This window comes from Abrus precatorius, unplaced genomic scaffold (assembly GCF_003935025.1).
Source record: "Abrus precatorius isolate BTA unplaced genomic scaffold, Abrus_2018 Scaffold6, whole genome shotgun sequence".
NCBI lineage: Eukaryota > Viridiplantae > Streptophyta > Magnoliopsida > Fabales > Fabaceae > Abrus > Abrus precatorius.
In genome coordinates this window covers 8,443,660-8,466,358 of record NW_020874406.1, presented here as the reverse complement: position 1 = coordinate 8,466,358, position 22,699 = coordinate 8,443,660, and the positions used below count along the sequence as shown (strand labels likewise).

The 22,699-nt window shown below is 32.3% G+C and overlaps 3 protein-coding genes across 4 annotated transcripts; 1 reads left to right on the top strand and 2 right to left on the bottom strand.

Moving 5' to 3' along the window:
- Positions 1–5,789: 5,789 nt before the first annotated feature.
- LOC113870105 lies at positions 5,790–8,478 on the bottom strand. Its single transcript, XM_027506705.1, has 5 exons — positions 7,806–8,478; positions 6,879–7,307; positions 6,323–6,613; positions 6,144–6,214; positions 5,790–6,056 (listed from the first exon to the last, which is right to left on the bottom strand). Exons 1-5 carry the CDS (start codon positions 8,476–8,478, stop codon positions 5,790–5,792), a joined length of 1,731 nt encoding a protein of 576 aa, XP_027362506.1.
- Positions 8,479–10,601: 2,123 nt separating this feature from the next.
- LOC113869729 (upstream activation factor subunit UAF30-like) lies at positions 10,602–12,317 on the top strand. The gene is made up of 2 exons (XM_027506188.1): positions 10,602–10,965; positions 11,904–12,317. Exons 1-2 carry the CDS (start codon positions 10,696–10,698, stop codon positions 12,027–12,029), a joined length of 396 nt encoding a protein of 131 aa, XP_027361989.1. The 5' UTR covers positions 10,602–10,695; the 3' UTR covers positions 12,030–12,317.
- A 620-nt stretch (positions 12,318–12,937) lies between these two features.
- Positions 12,938–17,401, bottom strand: LOC113868877 (uncharacterized zinc finger CCHC domain-containing protein At4g19190). 2 transcript variants are annotated; one of them, XM_027504842.1, is made up of 7 exons: positions 17,104–17,401; positions 16,956–17,018; positions 16,716–16,873; positions 16,503–16,616; positions 15,345–15,546; positions 14,303–14,417; positions 12,938–14,216 (listed from the first exon to the last, which is right to left on the bottom strand). In XM_027504842.1, the coding sequence occupies exons 1-7, from the start codon at positions 17,314–17,316 to the stop codon at positions 13,204–13,206; spliced, it is 1,878 nt and encodes a 625-aa protein (XP_027360643.1). In that variant the 5' UTR covers positions 17,317–17,401; the 3' UTR covers positions 12,938–13,203. The 2 variants fall into 2 exon arrangements, with proteins under 2 accessions (XP_027360643.1, XP_027360644.1); XM_027504843.1 differs by having other exon boundaries at positions 12,944–14,216; positions 16,716–16,895; positions 17,104–17,329.
- Positions 17,402–22,699: the final 5,298 nt, after the last annotated feature.

Sequence of the window (22,699 nt, the reverse complement as noted above, 5' to 3'; positions counted from 1 at the left end):
AGGGAAAGGACAGTGTGTGTGTGTGTCTCTCTCTCTATATACACTTTTAATTGTTAATTAAAATTTATTAAAAAATACTGAAGTATCAGTAAAAATAATAAATTAAGATTAAATTTTACATGTTTAAATAATTAAGTTATGTGGTTTAACTAATTACAAGTCCTATCATATATCATCAAATTTATATATTTTTAGACTTAAAAAAATATTTTTTGTTCTCGTATTTTAGCGAAATTATTTTTTAGTTCCTTTGATTGTTTTTTTTATGTTATTTCTCTTTATTTTCAATTTGGTTCAATAAAATATTTTTAATGTCAATTTTTAGTTAGACTACGTAAGGTAAAATGACTTAAAATTTTTTTTTTAAAATCTGAGAATCCAAACAAAAATAATAATTTGGAAGAACCAAAATAAAAAATTCACTAAATATAAAAATTAAAGTATATTTAAGTTTTTTTTTATTTAGTGATATTCAAGTTTTAAAATTACTTTATTGTCTGGACTTTGAAGTATAATCTCACTAATTAAATGCTAAATGCTTTTCTTTATAATTTTTCAAACATTTGGGGATGATATAATTTAGAATAACTTCACAAATAATCAATATATTACTCAAAGTTTGAATTACTTTTGTTTATTTGAGAGGAGGAAAAAAAATACATTTTAGATTTAAAAGAAAAATAAAGAATTTTAAAGACATTTTTTTTAATTTTTCTTCATTTTATTTTAACTAAATTGAGGGTTAGATTTATAAATAAACAAGATGAAGACCTATTCTAATAAAAATAGTGTTAAAAAATATTTTTTTATTTATTAAAAATTTTAAAAATTATAAAATAATTTTTTTACGTATGTGAAATGATATATAATAAAAGAAATAATAAATACAAATTTTTTATTAAATTTTATCATACTTAATATTATCGATTCATTATATTCTTTTACATTTCGTAAATTTTAATATAAAATTATCATACATAGATTTTGATTAAGTGTTTTTAACATAATCTATTAATGATAAGATTTGTATAAATTTAATAAATTTTATTTTATAATAAAAATATGTTGCTAAAATTTCTCATTCCGATAATTATTAATTTTAAAAAATAATTGAAAGCAATATTGAGTTTTTTTATTTAATTAATACATATTTTAAAACAAATTCTCAAAATAAGATTTATTCTAAACTATTTTTTTGTCTGGGGCTTTTTTTTGTCAAATCATCACCAATATCGGCCATGCACCGAAGTTAGCATTTTCTTAATTATATTTTATTAGTCTATCGGCCACTTACGTACGATAATATTCTAAAATGTGACACGTGGAATTTTTAAAACGCCAGAAAAAATTGAAAAAAATAAAAATATTAAATACTAGAGGAATTGGACGAGTCAGAACACGTGTCAACAGAGCAGGGGTATCGACTAAGGAGAGACAATAGGCATCCAAAATGGATGGTCAGGGATGAATTACTCCACGTGTCGAGATCGTACGTATATCGCCTCTGACACGTCGACTGACCCATCGTCGCTTGCTGGACGGTACTAATTGGAATAATGACACGTGGAATATTGGAGCCGACGTCGCTCAGGCTTCTTCTTCTCTTCTCGCTCCATCATAATCTCCATTAACACCGGCCTCCAAGGTTTTTTATGCGAGTTTGTAAAATTCCTGTGTAAAAATTTCATTTCATTTGCATTATTCTCTGAAATATTGGAAGGTAAAAATTATTTTGTTGAATTGGTGATATTTTATTGAGTTCCATTTGAAAAATAATAACCGATTTCAATCTGTAATTTAGGATCTGCGGTGGACTAGAATAGTCATTGTTGCCGACATTCAAGGTTAGAATTCTATATCAAATGCAGTTTGACGTTTTTTTTTAAATTTTTTTATCAATTTTTAGTAATTACATATATGAAATGAAAAATCTGAATGTTTGTATATGTCAAAAATGTGCATTTGATTGGAATCGGGAAAAAAATGATTTTTCTTATTGTTTATTGTGATGAATAAATTATATATAGAAATTGATTGATATAAAAAAAAATAGATATATAAGTAGTGCTATTTTGTTATTAGTTGATATATGTAATATTATGTTTAGGGAAAAAAATTACAAACGTTATGATAGATAAATATATTAAAATATATAATTTTAGTTAAAGCATAAAATATTAAAATAGAAATACATAATTAGAAATATTTAGAAGATAATAAGATAATTATATTTAGAAATAAATATGTATTACGTAAAAAGTATGAAAAATTAGATTATTAGTGTTGATTAGTAAAAATAAATAATTAAAAAATGATATATTTTAAAAATGATTAAAAAATGGGGGTAAATTAAATTAAATATATTAGGTTGTAATAAAGTTAAATAAAAAAATGTTTTTGATTTAATATAAATAAAATAGGGGAAGTAAAATAAAAATAAAAATTTAAATAAAGTAATAATGTAGGTATTGCATAATTTTTTAAATTGTTGTAGAGTAAAATAGAATATAAAATGAAATTTTAATAAAACTAAAATTAATAAACTATTATTACAATGTATATAATAAGTATACCATGAAAAGTTGTTGTTCAAACTTTGATGCATAATAATTATTTAGAAAATTTTCATTAAAATTTAATATATAGATATATTAAAAATAATGAAATATAAATGGATGTAAATTAAATTAAATATATTAGGTTGTAATCAAGTCAAATAAAATCTGTTTTTTATTTAATATAAATTAAATACTGAAGTAAAATAAAAATAAAAATTTAAATAAAGTAATAATATAGGTATTGCATAATTTTTTAAATTGTTATAAAGTAAAATAGAATATAAAAAGAGACTTTAATAAAACTAAAATTAATAACAATATTTATTCTTATGGTATATAATAAGTATACCATGAAAAGTTTTTGTTAAAACTTTGATGCATAAATATTATTTTGAAATTTTCCATTAAAATTTAATATATAGCTATATTATAGAAATTTGTATTGATATTTTATTTGAGACATAAAAATACATAAAATAGGTGTGTTGCAACTGTTATATTGTTATTAATTTTTCTGATAACATATGGTTATATAATTGGCATTATATATTTTTATAATTTATATTTTGTTAAATTTAATTTAAAAATTATATTATTAGTAGTTTAACAAATTGTATAAATGTATAATTATTTTTAATGTGTTCATAATGATATAATAATGGTAATGTATATTTTTAAATTTTTAGATGACTTCATCTTCATCTGAAGGTATGATAATTAATCCTAGGCCAGAGGATCCATCTTTGTTGCGTTTTCAAAGTACACATGTCTCTGAACACATTTGGGATGGGCGAGAGCATCCGATGTTGAAGGTTAGGAAGTATCAATTCATACCAGCTGATATAGACAGTGTTCCAGGAGAGATTTTACCTCATTTGGAGATGGTTGGCTTTGCTGGAATTGCTCAGCATGCTAACTCTCCATTGGATAGACATTTGATCACTACATTAGTTGAAAGATGGAGGCCTGAGACTCATACATTTCACATGCCACTAGGAGAGTGCACAATAATGCTTGAGGATATAGCCATCCAAACAGGTCTTTGGGTTAATGGGCTTCCGGTTTTTACAGCTACCGGAGGTAATTGGCCACAGATGGTTGAGGATAGTCTAGGTATTAGACCACCACCGGAAGCTTTTGTGGGGAGTAGCTTGAAGCTTAGTTGGTTAGATCAACATTTTAGTCATGTTGCCATGCATAACCATGACGAGCTTCAGCTTACGAGATTTGCTAGAGCCTATATTCTTAGATTCATTGGAGGGTTTATGCTAGCAGATCACTCCAACAGCAGGGTCACAGTTCGTTACTTACCGTTGCTTCAGGATTTTTCCATCACAGGGCAGTATAGCTGGAGAGAAGCAGCTCTCAGTTTTTTGTACAGAGAGTTATGCATGACAACTAATATTGATAGACTTGCCATTGGAGGTTTGACTCCATTGCTGGTAATGTGGGCGTGGGATAGGTTCCCATGTTTGACTCCTCCAAATCCTCCACATTTACGACACGATCTTCCTTATGGTGCCAGGTATGCATAGTATATCATAAGTTCCGCATAATTTTTTTTTAAATATTAATACTTTGAGTATATTTATACTTTATAAATTTTGTTGTTGATTAGGTGGTTAGTAAATGGGGTGCCTAGAAGAGGGAAGAAAGATGTTGCATATTATAGATATAAACTTGATCGTCTTATGTGTGATGAGGTATGGCTTTTAATTTTAATTTATGCATCTGATGTTGACTAAGTTATTGTAACAATATTTAAAATTTTGTACTAATTCAATTTGCAGATCGTATGGCAGCCGTATAGTCAAGAGTTAATTTCTACACTGCCTCCAATTTGCTTAGAAGGGATGATCATTTGGAGGTCAGTGGTGCCCCTTATTTGCATACAGATTTGTGAGTGGCACCAATCGAATCGTGTCATGCGTCAGTTTGGGATGGTCTAACACATTCCTCGAGATTCTTATCAACCTGATGCATTACATGACATTACACTCAAAGGTAAGATTGGAGAGAATTGGAATGAAAAGTTCAGACATGTGTTAACGTTATGGGAGAGGCGTCTGGATTGGGTTTTCAGCAACGAGACACAGATTGGGTTATTGAGTTGTAATTCAGAGTACATGCGATGATATGCTCATCATACTAGACGTTGGATGACGAGAGATGCAGCTATTTTTTCATTAATGGTATGTATATCCACCTATATCCTTATTAATTTTTTTGCCTAAATTTTCTATACCAAGTATAATGTTATGTTTGTGTAGGGAGATGCACACGAGAGGGCATACTACTTGGCTACTGATGGCCAACAGTCATTCACTTTTGATGAGCTGCGCTCATTAGTCGAGACCATGTTGTCTTTACAGAGTGAACAAGCTCGGATCTTAGAACCGCCATCCAGAGTTGACCTACCAGTCCAAAGTGGCCACACAGAGGAGCCACATGTTGATCTTGGGCAGCCTGAGGGACGCAAAGAGGGAAGAGGTTTGCAGAGACGGAGGAGACCGATGCAGGCTGCCACATGGTCTATACCGCCTTTGCCAGTTAGACAAGATGGTGTGTATTTTGTCCCCTCATAGATGCCTTGCATTCCATCACAGTCTACACAGACTACAAACTTTCACTCATCACAACCTACCACACATTTTGCGTCTCCATTCAGTACTGCAGAAGACTATGTTCTCGACTTTCATCATTTTATGACCCCGCCTCCGTATGATCCATTACTATTCACATCCTCCACTTCAGGTCCAGTTATTGAGTCACTAGGGGAGCCTTCTATAGAATCTAAGGGGGATCGTGGCATTGATCTAAATGCCCAATTTGGGGCAGTTGCAGATACTACCCAGCATGACATGAGACATAACCCTCATAGGGAGGCTAAAGATCAACCTTGTCATTGTATCCTTACTCCACATGACGACCATGACCGGCAGGGTAGACAACAGTGATATTAGTGTTGTATTACTATGTTTTACTTCTCATGTATTATGACTAAACTTGCAACTTTATTAATACTCTACTATCCACTCTTTTGTATTTCTACCATACATAATGACATTGATTATTAGTATAGTAAACAATCTATTACATTTTCTACCAAATACTCTACTATCCACTCATGTAGGTTTAATACTAAAAAATATGTACTAAACGTGCAATTACAATAACAAAATACTAAACATAATACATCATTATAGTAAAGGCAACAATTTATAAAAAATGTCATGTAGGTTCATTATGCCTAGCACAATGACGTTGGTCGTGACCAGACTGTTTACACCTGCCACACTGTTGATGTGGTTGAGAGTCAATCCAATCCATTTCATTCCTAATAAGGGTAGATTTAGGTCGACCTATTTTCCTTGATCTTTGGTCGTCTGGTACTAACTTCCACTCATTCGATCTTAAGATATTATTGTCATTTCCAAGTGGCCACCACTCAGATGAGTATGCATTAACAACAGATTGCACAGAATAAACAGGATCAACCTATTGCCAATAATCTATACTCACAGATGCACAAGCAGCTATGATATGTGAGCATGGGTATCGATATGTCTGAAACTTTCCGCATACACAAAATCTATTTGATAAAATCACAGTCCATTTGTTACCACCACGTTGGGTGATAGGATTAAAAGCTTCTTCTACTTCAAACCTTATTCTTTGTATGTCATATCGTCGAACTTGATGTGAAGAAGCTTCCTACTAATTTTTCTCCATTTGCTGCATAAACTTACGACAATATCTACTACCTGCATTAAGCTCTGTTGTTGCTTTTTCACCACGCTTCACAAAATACTCTACTAAACGTGCATATGTACATTTCACCAATGCTGTAATTGACAAATTTTGTGCACCTTTTAAAATTTTATTCACAGCTTCAGATAAATTGGTAGTCATATGCCCATAATGTCTTCCTTTCTCATCATAAGCCAAAGTCCATTTTTCTTTGGATATGCAGTTAATCCATTTTCGAATGTCTTCTGATTCATTACAAAACTGTTCAAGTTTTTCTTCAAATCTTTGCTTGCATGTTGTATATCCTATAATAAGTTGCACAAAATAATTATGTATGCAAATAATAAATACGTAATGAGTTCATAATAAATGGACTTAATTTATTGACAACATTCGTACCTAATTTGATTAGCTCTTTCTTCAAGCTTGCATTCTTGAATTGCTGATTAAAATTGCTTGTTATGTGACGAATGCAATACACATGATATGCGTTCGGTGGTTGCCACCCAATATGTGGATTAGAAATGACACTTTTAATACTTTGATATCTATCAGAGATCAAACAAATACCTGCCTTTTCAGTGACATGAAGACGGATCAGAGCCAAAAACCATTCCCATGCTGACAAAGTCTCCCCTTCCACAATGGCAAAGGCAATTGGAAGGACACAATTATTTCCATCTTGTGCAGTAGCAATCAGTAAAGTTTGCCGGTACTTACCATACAAGAATGTACCATCTACTTGTATTAAAGGTTTGCAAAAGTTGAAAGCAGTGATGCACTGTTGGAATGACCAAAATAATCGATGAAACACTCTATATCTGTTATCCACTTGGTGATCCCTCACATAGTCATTGGTTTCAATTTTGTATACTGACCCAGATGAATTTAATTGCATGTACTCCAACCATCTTGGCAATGTGGCATACGATTCATCCCAATCACCAAAAACCTTGACTATAACTTTTTGTTTTGCCTTCCATGCTTTCTTGTAAGAAACTTGATAGCCAAATTGACCACTAATTCTTTCTTAGATTAATGTGATTGGCACCGATAGTTGTTCTTTTACCATACCTACAATAAACAATATAATTATGTATAATGTTCTTCAATAATATACAAAACCATCAAACTTATTATGATAAATTAGTGCAACTTACCAAGAACGCAACTGCAAATGAAGTTTGAATCCAATTTTTTGTAGTCAAGAGACATCATTGCATGAAAACACGTATGTGGTCCACCACACCTTGTGATTTTCCACTTGTCAAAATTCTTACCCAATGTTGCTTTAACCCTCCAAGGACATCCTCTACTATGATTTGGGCATTTCACATGAAATTTGGTCGGGTTTGATTCCACCACAATATAACTTTGATGTGTTTTCAATGCAAAGCTTTTAATAGCCATTTTAACATCTTCTTTGGACTCAAATTTAATGTTCTTCAATAATATACAAAACCATCAAACTTATTATGATAAATTAGTGCAACTTACCAAGAACGCAACTACAAATGAAGTTTGAATCCAATTTTTTGTAGTCAAGAGACATCATTGCATGAAAACACGTATGTGGTCTACCACACCTTGTGATTTTCCACTTGTCAAAATTCTTACCCAATGTTGCTTTAACCCTCCAAGGACATCCTCTACTATGATTTGGGCATTTCACATGAAATTTGGTCGGGTTTGATTTCACCACAATATAACTTTGATGTGTTTTCAATGCAAAGCTTTTAATAGCCATTTTAACATCTTCTTTAGACTCAAATTTTTGACCAACAACTAATGCATCACCCTCCCTCCATGCTTGATCAGGATCAACATCTATATTTTCCATTTCAAAATTCTTACCCAATGTTGCTTTAACCCTCCAAGGACATCCTCTACTATGATTTGGGCATTTCACATGAAATTTGGTCGGGTTTGATTTCACCACAATATAACTTTGATGTGTTTTCAATGCAAAGCTTTTAATAGCCATTTTAACATCTTCTTTAGACTCAAATTTTTGACCAACAACTAATGCATCACCCTCCCTCCATGCTTGATCAGGATCAACATCTATATTTTCCATTTCATCATCAGCATGTTCCCAGTTAATATAGGTATAATGTGGACTTGAATTCCAAAAAGGAGTTTCAACCAAGCTTGCATATTGCGTTATCATTCACCAATTTATTTTACATATATATTAAAACGTATTTTATAACATTTAAATGTACTTAATGCCTTGGACTCCTGCATTATCACTTATATTCAAGTTACTATGAGATCCACCTTCTAAATCAGATTCAGATGAAGTTTCTTCAGGATCCCCCCATTCAATTTCATTGTCATCATCATCCTCATTCTCATATTCACAATCTACACAACCATGACAGTATTGTTGTTAAGTAAACATAATTACAATGAAATTAAATATATATATATACTCATGAGAAAATATATAATTACTACGCCTGATACAAAAGGGAGTTCATCTGCCTCAGACATCATGTCACGTGAACATAATAAATTTAAGTCCACACCTTGTGATTGAATACAAAAACTTTCACCAGACGCAATATCTGCATATACTTCGATTGCACTTCGCTGAATTTGTTAAAGAAAAGCACTTAACATGCAATCAATATCTTCATTATCACATATATCCATAATTGTGTATTGTCTAACAATCGAGTCTACTAAAAATCGTGAAATCAATTTAGATATAACCTGACTAGTAGACAATTTCAGTTTTGCATGAATTTTTCTTTTCAATGTCTCTAAACTTATTCCACGTTCAATCTTAATCATTTTATTATTTCTTTCAAAGGTAACACCTTCATTACTTGAAAATATTCGACCATTCCAATATACAATTATCACAAAATCAGTCATCCTGCATCAACAAATTATACTACTCAATTAGAACATATATATTAATTTAAATGTTAATTGTAAATAACCCCATTCATATTCTAATTATAATTACAAAATTTCACACTTTTTTCTATATTTTAATAATTCACTTATACTTCATTTTATTGTATTAATCATCTTTTCAAATTTTTAAAACTTTCATATTTATATAATCTACATAATATATATTGACTTACTACCTATTTGTGCATCCTAATTTACATAATTTCAACACTTATTCTTTTCAAATCCTATTAAATATGAAATTAATATTTCTTAATTTAATTAAAAACTACAACAATAACTACATTTACAATAAATTTTTCATTACAAAATTTATACTTTACATGTGTACCACAATTTTTTTCTAATTTTTGTCCATAAATTAATTATAATAAAATATATAAATACATACTCTCCAACAAATCTACATAAATATGATATTAAATATATTTAAATCCTTCCATTATTTTACTAATTTTAATTAATAAATTAATTTAAATTTCATACTAAAATTTTAACACTATTAATACAAAAATTTTATACAATTAATACTAAAATTTACTAACCTTGAATATGCTTTTCCTGCTTCTTCCAACACGAATGGACAATATGTAAAATTGAAGTTATCGTTTGGTATATATAGTAAGTTAAATTGGATAATAACCATTATACAGCAACCAACCAATGGACGTGTCAGCACAACAATAGTATCACTCTAGTCAAACTGATACAGCTGACGTATATTGACCACCGACAACACTATCATACACTAAGCTCTGATACTACTGCTTTCTCGTCACGTGTCAAATCCTAAACTAGTATCGACCAAATTTGGCCGATACAGTGTGGACAAAAATTAATAAATTAATTGCTATCGTCCCTTCTTTTTCGATATTGAATTTTTGTTTTTTTCAATTTTTTTTGACGTTTTAAAAATTTTACGTGTCACATTTTAGAATAGTATCATATGTAAGTAGCTGATAGACTAATAAAATATAATAAAAAAATGCTATTATCGGTGCATGGTCAATATTGGTGATGATTTGGTAAAAAAAAATAAAAATTCCAGACAAGAAAATAATTTAAAATAAATTTTAAGAATTTGTTTTTAAATATGTATTAATTAAATTAAAAAACTACAATATTGAGAGGGAAAGCGGGAAACCGAGGGGGAGAGAAACTACAACACACGAGTGTAGATTCGAATTATATAGAACTGGCATTGGGTTCCAAGAAAATTCGAACACGTCAGCCTCTACGAAATCCCCTACGGTTCCTACCCAATGAAAAAGTGCCACGCCTTCCTAATTGCAAGAACTAATAACATTCGAAAAGTTCTGAATAAACATCTGGGAGCGAGAGAGGGAATCCCAAAAAAACCTTACTCTCTTTCTTTCTCTCTCTTGTTTTAGTTAATTGGTTCACTCTCACTCTTAGGGTTTCAAAATTTGAAAACGAAAAGGGTTTTCACGGAGCGATCATGCCAGCAACTAGGGTTTTCGGTGCTGTCGCCGGTAGAGCTTTCATGGAGGCGGCGGCGAAGAGCGCAGCGAAGAAAACTGCGGCGTCCCGCGTTGCCGCCGCAAAAACCACTGTGAAGAAGACATTGTCCAACCGAAGCATCAACTCCGGCATACAGAAGGTGGTTCCAGTGTCTTCCCAGCTCGGCAACTTCCTCGGCGCTTCTCAAGTTTCGCGAACCGACGCCGTTAAAAGAGTGTGGGAATACATCAAGCTGCAAAATCTTCAGGTCTTGTTTTCGTTTTCGCTCAATGCTGCTATTTGTGCTTGCGATCTTCGTTTTTTCAGCTGGTTTTTTCGATTTCTCGGTAGAAATTACTCTTTGCACGTAGATATTCATTTGGTGCTTGTTTAGGTCATCGTTTGCGGTAATGACTATGTGTGTGTTGCTTATTATTTTAGGTTTAACTCTTGGATATGTGTTTGTGCTTGTTAAGATGTGATTACTAGTATTGTTGCATCAACGAGGCTAAGCATTTGGTTTCATGCCTGTGATGATGAGCGTTATTTCTTTTTCATATAATTTTTGTAGTAACAAATGCAACGTGCTGACATTATTTTGTTGCTTTTAGTCTTTTTGCCTTAAGAGTTTACAGTTTACACTCGTGGCTGTGATGTGGTTTATGTTGAGTAAATCCCTCATTCTAGTTTAGTCCATTTACAAAATCTTCATTTTAATCATTGGCTTTGGAAAAAGTAATTTGTTTTAGTCATTATTCACTTGATTTTTCACTGTTGTTTTGTATCAAAAAAGATTAAATGACATTTTGTGAAGTTGGGCTAGAATTAGGATTTTTTAAATTTGATTGAGAGGTGGATACTTTACGCTTTATTTATTTATTAGCTGGTTTCTGAAGGTGTTCTGATTCTTCAGTTCAATTTTGAGCTGCTAATAGCAATCTCGATCATTGTTGCCTCTTTTCCTTCTTGTATGCTGGCATTTTTTCTCGTGTGTTTCCGTTTTAGTTTCTATAATCCGTTCCATAAATTTTTCTGTTGTAATTTTTTGTTTTTTCTGTCAATAAATCAGTGGAATCTTTCATGGAATTACTTATAGAAGTAGGATAATTTGTTTAGGATTATGAAACTTTTGTATTTTTGTTTACTGTTGTCTTTTTTCTGTGTTGGATGTTTTTACAATGGGATGACAGTGCTATTCTTTTGCAGAATCCTTCAAATAAGAAGGAGATATTTTGTGATGAAAAGCTGAAGACCATTTTTGATGGGAAAGATAAGGTTGGGTTCACAGAGATTGCTAGATTGCTGTCTACCCATTTTGCGAAATCTGGTTGATTTTCTGCATTGGTGGACTATTAATGATGGTAACTTGTTCTAGTACATTAAGTAGGGGTCTTTGTATTTTAAAGTACGTGGTTTGTGATCGGAAATTTGTGATATCAAACTTTGGGTGGGGAGGGGGTGGGTTTGAAAGTGGTGTTATTTTGTCTCACCGTCTGCTTTCATGTTGTTAGGGATGTTCACATTTCCCAGTCATGTGTGTTCATCGCCATAGACATTGGAATCTTATGAATTGCAATTCACATCGCATGATTCAATCTGATTTTGACTAAGTAATGATTTGTATCATGGATGAATAGCACAGATGATCTTGTGATACATGGTATGTGTATTGTATATGGAGGACCATTTTCTACTCGTATTGTTTATGATATTTAGAAGGATCAAATGGAAAATAAATAAGAGTTCATGTTATAATAAAAATATAATGAAAAATAAATAAAAATGAGGAACTAAATCAAAATGTTATAAACTTGAGGGAGAACAAATTTAATTAAATAAACTCTAATTAAATGATCTTAAACTTCTGAATAAATAATTATGATTTTTTAATGTGGTTACTAGACAACTAAACAAGGTGAAAAAAAATTCTTTGAATCAACCAATGTTTGAAGATGAGATAAAATTGGAGAAAAAATTGATATGAAAAGATTAAAAAATTAACTTAGCTTTAATTGAAAATAGACTAAATAAATAAAATAGAAGACTAAATTAAAATAAAAAATGAACTGAGATTTTGAGGATGAAAATTATAATATTACTTAAAGATATGCTTTTCTTATACCAGGAATGAAAGTTTAAACATGTTTGAATTTAGTGATAAGAGTCCCGAAATCTAGATGTGAAAACATGTCGGTGGTTAGTCTTTTTCAAAGTGTGAAAAAATCAAAATCTCGTACAAGCGAAAATAAAAGACTTCTTTATTAATATAGACAAAAATAAAGGTGTGCCAACTCTGTTACCCAAAGGTACTTTGAAAAACCATATAAATAATACAACAAATTCATGGTACACAAATTGTTGCTTGCTCTTTAGCACATTAAAAAAAACTTCTTAGACTGGTGAACACTGTCGATAACGACGATATTTACTATTTTGGCATTCCCCTTGAGAAGACTTGCACTACATGCTCTAAATTTCGATTTTTCTGACAGTTGCAATGAGCTATTCAATGCTTGTGGCTGCTCCTTCTTGACTTATGTTTCTCACGATGATCAGAATCATCGGACGAATACGAACGCTCATACCTACTTCTTTCACTTCTATGATATCCATCAGCACTATAATCCTTGGATGAATAACGCTGTTTCTTTCTATTCTGTTTATTCATATCACTCTCAGGATGCTCCGAACCCTTGGGCGTATGGTAGTGCTTTCGTTTGAACCTTCGATCATCCTTGTCGATTTCAGAATCTTCAGATGAACAAAAACGCTCACTGCTGCTCTTCTGACTTCCTTTGTAGCGGTCAAAACCATAATTTCCATTATGCTTTTGAGAATCACAATGGACTGTTGATGAGAGCTTATGGCTGCCTCTTTTAACATTGAGTTGTCTTCGATGATTAGTATCATCAGATGAATAAGAAAGCTCATCCCTGCTCTTGTGATTAGCATGATCGCCGGCGGGACCATAATACTCGTCTGAATAAGAATGTCTTTTTCTGCTATGTTTCCTCTTATGCTTTTGTATATTCCTTTTACTTCGATCATCCCCGTGACTGTCAGAATCTTCAGATGAATAATGCTTATAACTGCTCTTGTAACTTCTGTGGTACTCATCAGGACCAGACCCCTCAGGTGAAAAAGAATGCTTTCTTCTGCCATGATTACTCCTACAATGCTTAGGATGTTCAGAACCCTTAGGTGAAAAGGAACCCTTTCGCTTAGACCTACTTCTATCATTCCTGTAACTGTCAGAATCTTCTGACGAATAGGAACTCTTGTGTCTGCTGTTTCCATGACCTTGTTCAGGGACTGAAGTTTCTGATGAGCTTGACTTTCCACACTTCTTTTTGCTTATCTTAACCTTTTTTTTCATACCCTTCCTCTCTCCATCATCTGACGATTCTTCGCTTTCTGAATTTACTTGTTGCTGCCTTTTGCGCTTGCTCTTTTTGGACTTCTTCGGTTTCTTAGAGAAGTTGGTTAATAGCTCTGGGATATTATCCATACCAAGAAAACCTGAAAAATAGGTGCAACAGTTATGACAAACATCCAAGACTTTTAATGCATAAATTACATTAAAAATAAGAGCTGCTAGCAGATACCTCCATACTCATCAAATATGTCCTCAGCAACTATCTGCTGGTTGGGATCATCTGGCTTGAACCCTCCACGAGGAGGACTGATTCCTGGCTTCTGCTTGAGTTCCCATCTTAGGGGCTGCATCATTTGTCAAACAATATAATATATACCAATATTACACTATCATCTATTTAGATGAAAAATAGAGAGGAAGTACTAGCCATCTAAATTGCATTCAGACTACAATTTGCATGAGACAAATATAAGAGTGCCGTTCCCAACAGCAAATTGTGCGCAACAACAGGCATTGGTGGGAGGCATGTCAAAATCTGTGATTTCACAGTCTCTTTCCTTCACCTATCAGGGGCAGTTTTTCCTTTCCACAAGGATTTCACTCAAAAACTTTCTAGGCAAAATCTCTCAGCTAGAACATTTTCACTTTCAGCTTTCACAAAAAATAAAACTCTGAAAAGTGTGATATATAGGAAGCATTTTCCCTTCAATAGTATGAAAAGATACAATCAGAAACAGGTGGATACTAACAAGAAACATGTGGATACTAATATTCTTTTTTCTTCTACGCACACTAACCTTAAATTCTTAATTGTTTGCTTGAATTATCAATATTCAACAATTGTTTGCAAGTGAATTATGTGCCACAGATCTTAAACTAATTACTGATTGAGATAAAGTAAGATAAGGCATTCTTGCACATGAAATTCTCAGCACATATGAAGATCAGTTTGTGACGACAAGATGCAAGCCATCTCACTATGACATGAGTTATATTCTTTTTATAAAGAAGTTATAATAAGTATATTGCAATTTAGTGGCTTCAAAGTGTAATTGCGTTGAGGAACAATGCATTAATTATTTAATAGAATAAGTAAGGAAATAAAAGAATACCAAAAACATCTATGTTCAAAGTAGCAAATTTGTAAACAAAAAAATGAAAAACTTACAAAAAATGAAACCAATTCTACCAATGATCAGTACCAATCCACAATGTCAAAGACCAAGTTGTAAAATTTCCAAAACAATGGTTCAATTAAAAAAGTAACTGACCTCAGTAGGATCTGTGTGGGCAAGGATAGCATTCAAGGGATCATCTCTTTTCAATCTGCTTTCCTCACTAGGCATTATAGCATCCTTCAATGGACATTCACGATCACCACTTTGGTGACCATAGTTCCCGCATCTTAAACATTTTACATTTCGGACTTCAACTCCAAATGGTTTCACCCTGGCAGGAACTCCTGTTTCCAGCCTAAAAATTACTCAGTCACTAAAGATACAATTATATAGGTTTATAGCAGTTCATGTTGGTCTCAGGCAGCAATTAAACTTGGAGAATACGCTGCCATGTCAAAATGAATAGTATGAAATATGGTTTTCCTAAACTCAATAATAAAAAATAGGAATGTGCAGCAATCATGTATAGTTTTACTAGACCATTGATTACTAACAAACCAATCTAGGATGCACTTGACACAACAGATTTCAGTCACTTTCAACACCTGTATTGTGATTTGATATGTAGCTCACATTGGGAGGATGGAAGAATAGCTTCCTCTGGTGAATCTATCACCTCCAATAAGTTTAAACTTCAAACCTAGATGTTACTTTCATTAAAGGATGACATATACCAATTAAAAAAAAGCTAGTGCAAGTTTTCAAAATAGAAAAGAGCTGTATAATTTATGAGGTGACAGTAATTCACACCCTATTATCAGTAACTTAGGGAAAAATCTTTTGAAAAGACTAATTAATTAGTCTACTCTATCATTTCAAGTTTCAACAGTGAACAGGATATATAGAATCCATGATCTAAATTGACAAAATTTTCGCTCCATTTTGTCCTTATTTCAACTTCAACATGTTCTGAGCTACATTTAACAAATAGCCACCCAATTATCCAAGTGAGTCAATGATAAATAATTTAAGCTTCTCTCTGATATCCTTTTGTGGTATTTAACACAATACCAATAACACCAACAAAAGTAATCTCCAAGTGCTGTAAAAAATCTATGTTCGTAGACATAAACCCTAGTATAATCAATTCAGCTTCTGATTTGCAATACCAACCTATCCAACTAAATTGAAAAAAAACGCATCATTATCTTATTTCAAACACCACACCGTATTTGAGAGCATTCTATATATAAACAGGCTAAGCAACAACAGAAATAAACAAAACACAGCAAATAACACCAAGCAACATACCTCGGCGCATTTTTTAGAACTTCAAATTCTTCTTCAGTTGGCAGAGGACGCCCAAAAACATCCTTTGGCCTCGGTTTTTTCCTCTCTTCACTCAAATGCAACGAACTCTGCGGTCTAGAAAGTAAGCAACAACGAACACTTTGAATCACACAAGAACAAAAACTAGTCACAGAATAGTTCAATTATCATAAACAAAGCGAGAAAAGAAGATACATGGAAGAGGAAGGTCCATCATCAACATTTGCACGTTGAGGCTCCTTGCTCATATCTTCTCTTTTCTTTTCATCATTCATCTCCGCAGCTTTTGCACTTTCCGCATTGTAACCAGGAGGACGAACATACATGAAGCTAACCGCTTGCATCAACTCCACCTATGCACACGGCACCAAAACCCTAAAATCAAATCAATAGTCAGAAAGAGAAACGAAGAGAGAGAAAAGAGAGGATGCGAACCTTTTCCTTCTCCTTTTTGGAGATGAGCGCGGTCTGGCGAAAAAACTCTTGCTCCTGTGCGAACTGAAAATTCGAAGAGAAGAAGGTTATATAGAATCGGAATTGGAATTGGAATTTGAATTGAGAAAGTGAAGAGAAGAAGCGTTACCTCGCGAGCGACTTCATCGGCGCGGCGTTGGTGATTGGCGTGAGTCTGTTCGGCGATCCACTTGCGGCGTTGGTTAGGGTAAGAGAGAGGGTGCCATGGCTTCTGGTTGAGATAGGAGTGGCTCCAAGCGGTGCCAGATTTGGTCTTGTAGTCAACTTCTCCGTTTGATATTCTCTTGCTCAGCCTTATGCCTCCTCCTTCCTCCCCCTCCATCTCCGATTCACAGCGTCTTTTTCTGTTTCTTTCACACTGTTTATCTGTTCTTAAGAATATTAGAGGAATGTATCAAAGTCGCCTTGAAAATTATCGATTATCAATTAATTTAATTGATATTGGATCATATTCAGATATTAAAATAAATTGTATATATTTATAGAATTAAATTAGTCTGTGCCAATAATTTCATCAATTAATTTAAAAAATAGCTAACTTTTGTGAATAAGAATAAACAGTTGAAAATAATATTTTTATTTAACAAATGTTTTTTAAAATAATGAATTATTTGAAGGTCAGAAAACAATTGCTCACAAGGAAACAGACCTGGCTTTGATTATTCCTACCATTTTAAATTTTTTTTGGTGTGGCATTTAGTAAAATATATTATATGTTTCAAATTTGAATTGTGTTAAATATTTAAAAAAAAAAATATATTTTTAAATTTATTTAGGTTGAATCGACTACTTTTATTTTTGGTCAAGGCCTTACTTGATTAATGGTGCCGAACTGAGTTCTTTTATGTTTTTGGTCAAGACCATACTGAAGTTGTTTTTGGTCCAACCAAACTGAGTTAAATTCAAGTAAAAAAAACATGTTAGCTTAACTTGGGCTAGCTTACATGGACCGGCCCACAATGAACTGAACAAAGTTGTATAAAAACAAAGGAAAGTCATAAAATGCAATATATTAAATTTGACATATATTAATATTTTAATTATTCAAAAGGAAATGAAGAAGGTTAGTTTAAAAAAAATTAAAAATCTCGTTGACAAGAAGAATCACAACTTGTGGCCTGAAAAGACTATTTAAAAATGTTGTTTCCGTAATCTTTCAAAAGGAAAAATCTTTCATTGTTGATTAAGAAATATCATTAATAATAATAATATTATTATTATTAAAAAAATTATGGTCTATAAAAGAATTGGTTTACTAGCTTATATTAATTTTGACATGACTCAAAATTAAATTTGACCTAATGTAAATAAACATCTTATTATGTACTTGTAAGAAAAAAAAAAAACGTAAAAAAGGTTACCAGGCCATTAAAACCTTGTTTCAGAAACTGAATTAGTTCAACTGGGGTTATAGTTTAATTAATTTGACTGTTGGTTGTACTGTGATTGAACCCAATAATAAAAAACATTGACCATTTATTGTTGGATTGGTTAAGTGGCCATTCCAATATGACTTTTACAATGTTGCATAAAAACTGACCTCAATAAAACTTTGGCTCAAGATCGAGCTAAGTTGAATCTGACATGAACACCCCCAAAATCCGTTCACATAAATTTTCTTTGACCTGAAGCACCCACCTAATTGTTAGAATATATTTTCGTACCATTAATTTTTGTGAAAAAAAATAATAAGTTATTGATAAATACATGTTAGTGTCTAAATTGTAAGAGACTCTTTTGAGTTTGAGTAAAAGTATTTCTTGAGAAAATAAAGAGCAAAACAACTAAAATTCTTTTGTAAACTAAAATCAATTTATGCACTTCATATTACTCTGATTTCTCTGCATGCAATGATATCTTGTTCATATGGTGAATGCAATAGTTGAACCAAAAACAGAAGTATTATGAATACAATTTTAAGATTAAGAAGAACATGTTCACATTATTTGACAACCTTCTCGCTACAGACTTACTGTGAATACAATGCTAATTCTTAGTAGTTTTATGATTGAAAGCAAACATGAACCAAAAGACCCTAAGATTTCTTTGCATGTAGTTGATTTTTCTTGAGGGTGGTGAAATTGTTTTTGGGAGTAACTATTGAAACAGAGGAAACAAATAGAAGCGTGTAGTATGTTATTCGTCATTTTATTCTTAGGTTGAGTTTTCCAGACATACATGTGGTTAAGGTATTGCACTTTTTTGGAGCAGAATTGTCCTATATATCACTGTTCATTATGCTTTCAGTGTAATTTTGTTGTATTTTTTTCTATAGAAAAGATTCGAATTCAATGAATACAGACCATTTTCTTTATATTTGATACGTGCATGTATATTTTTATGGGGCCTATATCTAAGCTTTGTTCATGATATATTTCATAGGATACCTAAACACCCTTAGCACAAATGTCAATAATAATATCTTCAAACTTTCGGTATTGGTTATGGATATATGCAATGTGCTGCTAACATAGAAGCATCACTCAATTGACTTCTCAACCTCAGAATGAAGCCCTTCTAAGGTCCCACTCACATGAAAATTTTTTGAATTGAATGGTTTCCCATTGGATTTCAGCAATTTGGAAAGATTGCGAACCCTGGTGGTATCTGGTGGTGGTATCTGGTTCCTAAGCTAACTTCCGAATATGTATTGGTTACTTTTGACCAATTTCTCGTTTAGTATCATTATTAACTGAATGCTAGATCGCTAGTTAACATCTCTTGATGATATCATGATTCCTCCGTGGATATAAGTTAATTTTTCTTTGTTGTTGTAATTTCTTGAGATTTTCAGTTTGGTTACTACCACTTTGGATATGTGCAATGTGCTGTAAACATAGCATCATTCACATTGACTTCTCTATTTCAGAATGAAGTCTTTATGAGGTCCCACTCATATGTAAAATGTTGAATTGAATGGGTTCTTATTGGATTTCAGCAATTTGGAAAGATTGCTGAGCTTTGGTGGTATCTGGTTCCTGAGCCAAATTTTGAATATTTTGTTGGTTCTTGACCAATTTCTTGTTTAGTATCATGATTAACTGAATGCTAGTTAAACGACATCTCTTGATGATATAATGATTCTTCCGTGGATAAGTTACATTCCTCAATTTTTTTTATTCTTTCTAGGTAACTAGTAACAATGTTGGGAAATAAACAGCATATTCTTCATCCATGACTGCTTTTGGTTAAATTTTGTAGGCTGAGCTGAGGTCAGTTACATTGTACTGCATCTCTTGGACCTCATCTTCCAGAAAGTGTAAATTCTTTTGGTTGTTTGAAATTTGAAAGTTGGGTTTGTGCTATATACTGAGTCCACTGTGGATTATGTTAAAAAAATGGAATATTCCAAATGCACGTCATACCCATGTAATCTACAAAGTTATTGATTTTACTGGGATAGACATGATACACGAGGGCATGTTTGTTTTGTACACAAAATAAGAAAAGCATTAGGCCAAATAGGAAGAATGAGTTTTAGAAGTACCTTCACATAGGTACACAATAATGGAGATGAAAAAGTAAATTTGGTGTAACATTCTAACTAACAATGAAAATGAGCCTGATGCACCTTGGAATAGAACTTCCATTATATTTTCATGTGCCTTCTTTTTGGAGGTAGTGTGGGAGCAGGGAGAATTCTTACAGCTGTTCAATCACACGTGCTTGACAATTACACATAATGCCTGCATCAAGGGGTTTCATTGAACCGTGTGGTCAACTCATGGCTGCATAATGTGTAGGTGTGATTAGATTTAGAGCCTTTCACTTCTGATGCTTGAGTTAGGTAGAGACCAAATTGGACTTCAAAGGTATCAGATTTTACTGTTGTTTTTCAATTTCAACCGCGAGGTTTCTATATACATATACATATATACACATATATATAGATAATATTAGAATTTTAAGTGTAGGTCCGATCCAAGAGTATGAGAAGAGTGGACTTCAAGCTTGATTGACCTTTTTTTTTTTTTTCCTTTTTATCTAAAAAGACTTGGCAAATTTAAACTTATGAATTTATATATTCTCTTTAATTTGTCGCTAACACTTCACAATGGAACTTTTTATTATTTAACACACCTCTCCTCAAATTCAACTAGTTTTAGCTTAGTTATGACTTTCGTTTCAACTTTTTTTTAAACTTATATACCCTTAAATTTATTGTATCCCACCAATGTGAGACTTTTATCTAACACTTCCCTCAATTTTAATTAACTTTGGCCTAGTGGTGACTTGTATTCCAATGGACCCACACTCAAAATTTTTAATATTATCTAACACTTCTGGATGTAAGCATAGTGATAACATTTTGTATACTTCAAAATATTCATTTCCTTAACTTTGTTGATTTATTAAACATCATCGACAGCCTGACTTTGATTACTTAAGGCTTTATCATGAATGAAATAACTCTTAAGGTGCAGTACCTTTTTATTGTTTATGACTAAATACCTAACACTTGGTGCAAATGAGCAACGTCAAGGATGCTATCATTATGTTCTACGTTTGATGGAATCAATCTTAACTTTTGTCAAATAATCACCCTGCACTGCTTCTTTGCTTTTCCATTGCTCACCCAAATAAGCTGTATACTACGTATTTTATTTTTCTCCTCCAAATGAAGCTAATAATTGATTGACAAACCGAAAGAGAGATCTTACACCCTACAGTTTACCTGTTTGAGATGTCACTGTTTTTACGCAGTGTTATAGACAGTCCTTTTCTATGTCCAACTTCAAAGTGATTAGAGTGGATAATGCACTATGCTGAAGTAGAGTGTGACACGGATCTTTTAGGTGTCACTTTTTTATTTACATGAAGTATAAACCAGATTTCTTTGGTCTTCTTGGTACTCGCAAGTCACAACTCATTGCCATCCATCCACTTTCAATTACCAATTATTTTAGTCTTACTCTTCATTATGTGCATTAACTAGGCTTAATCTTCATTATCATTTGGTTTTCAATTTAGCCATCATTTTATACATCATTGGATGATGAATATCACTTGGTTAGTTTGGTTGGATCAATTTTAATGGTATGCTAATTCTTCTGAGCTTTCTAAAGCACCATACATTTTGAGCAAAAAATTCAACAAAACTCTGATAATTTTCACTCGAATAAAAAAATCTGTTATGTGCCCTAGTGCCTTTTGGAAAATTATTCTGATAAATGTTCTCTCTATTTGGAAATTCTTAAGGAAGAAATGGAACAATAAACTTGTGGTCTCAAAGGCCTGAAAATGATAAGCTAAAAATTCAACAAAACTCTGATAAATTTCACTTAAATTAGAAAAATCTCTTTGTTGTGTGTCACTAATGCCTTCTTGAAAAAATTATTCAGACAATTGTCCTCTTTAGTTGGAAATTCTTCTGGGAGAAATGAAACAACAAATTTGTGGTTTCCAAGGCCTGAAAACGATCCACAACTGTGTTTAAGTGATTAAAAAAGGTTTTGAGCATTCAATCTTAATATGGTCGCTATCTTTGACCTTTTATGCAGAGTAAAATGCAGTGTTATTTTCCATGCTTCTTATCACGCGGCATAGGCATTTATCCCTTGCATTCAAGCAGTTGAATTTATACTGAAGTAGAAACATAGAGTTAGTATGTATTCTCTAAAACTATTAAGAAAAGACAATCTTGTACATCCAACTCGGTCATGGAGTTGATCAAATTTCATTACAGGAGTTGCATTAAAAGTCTA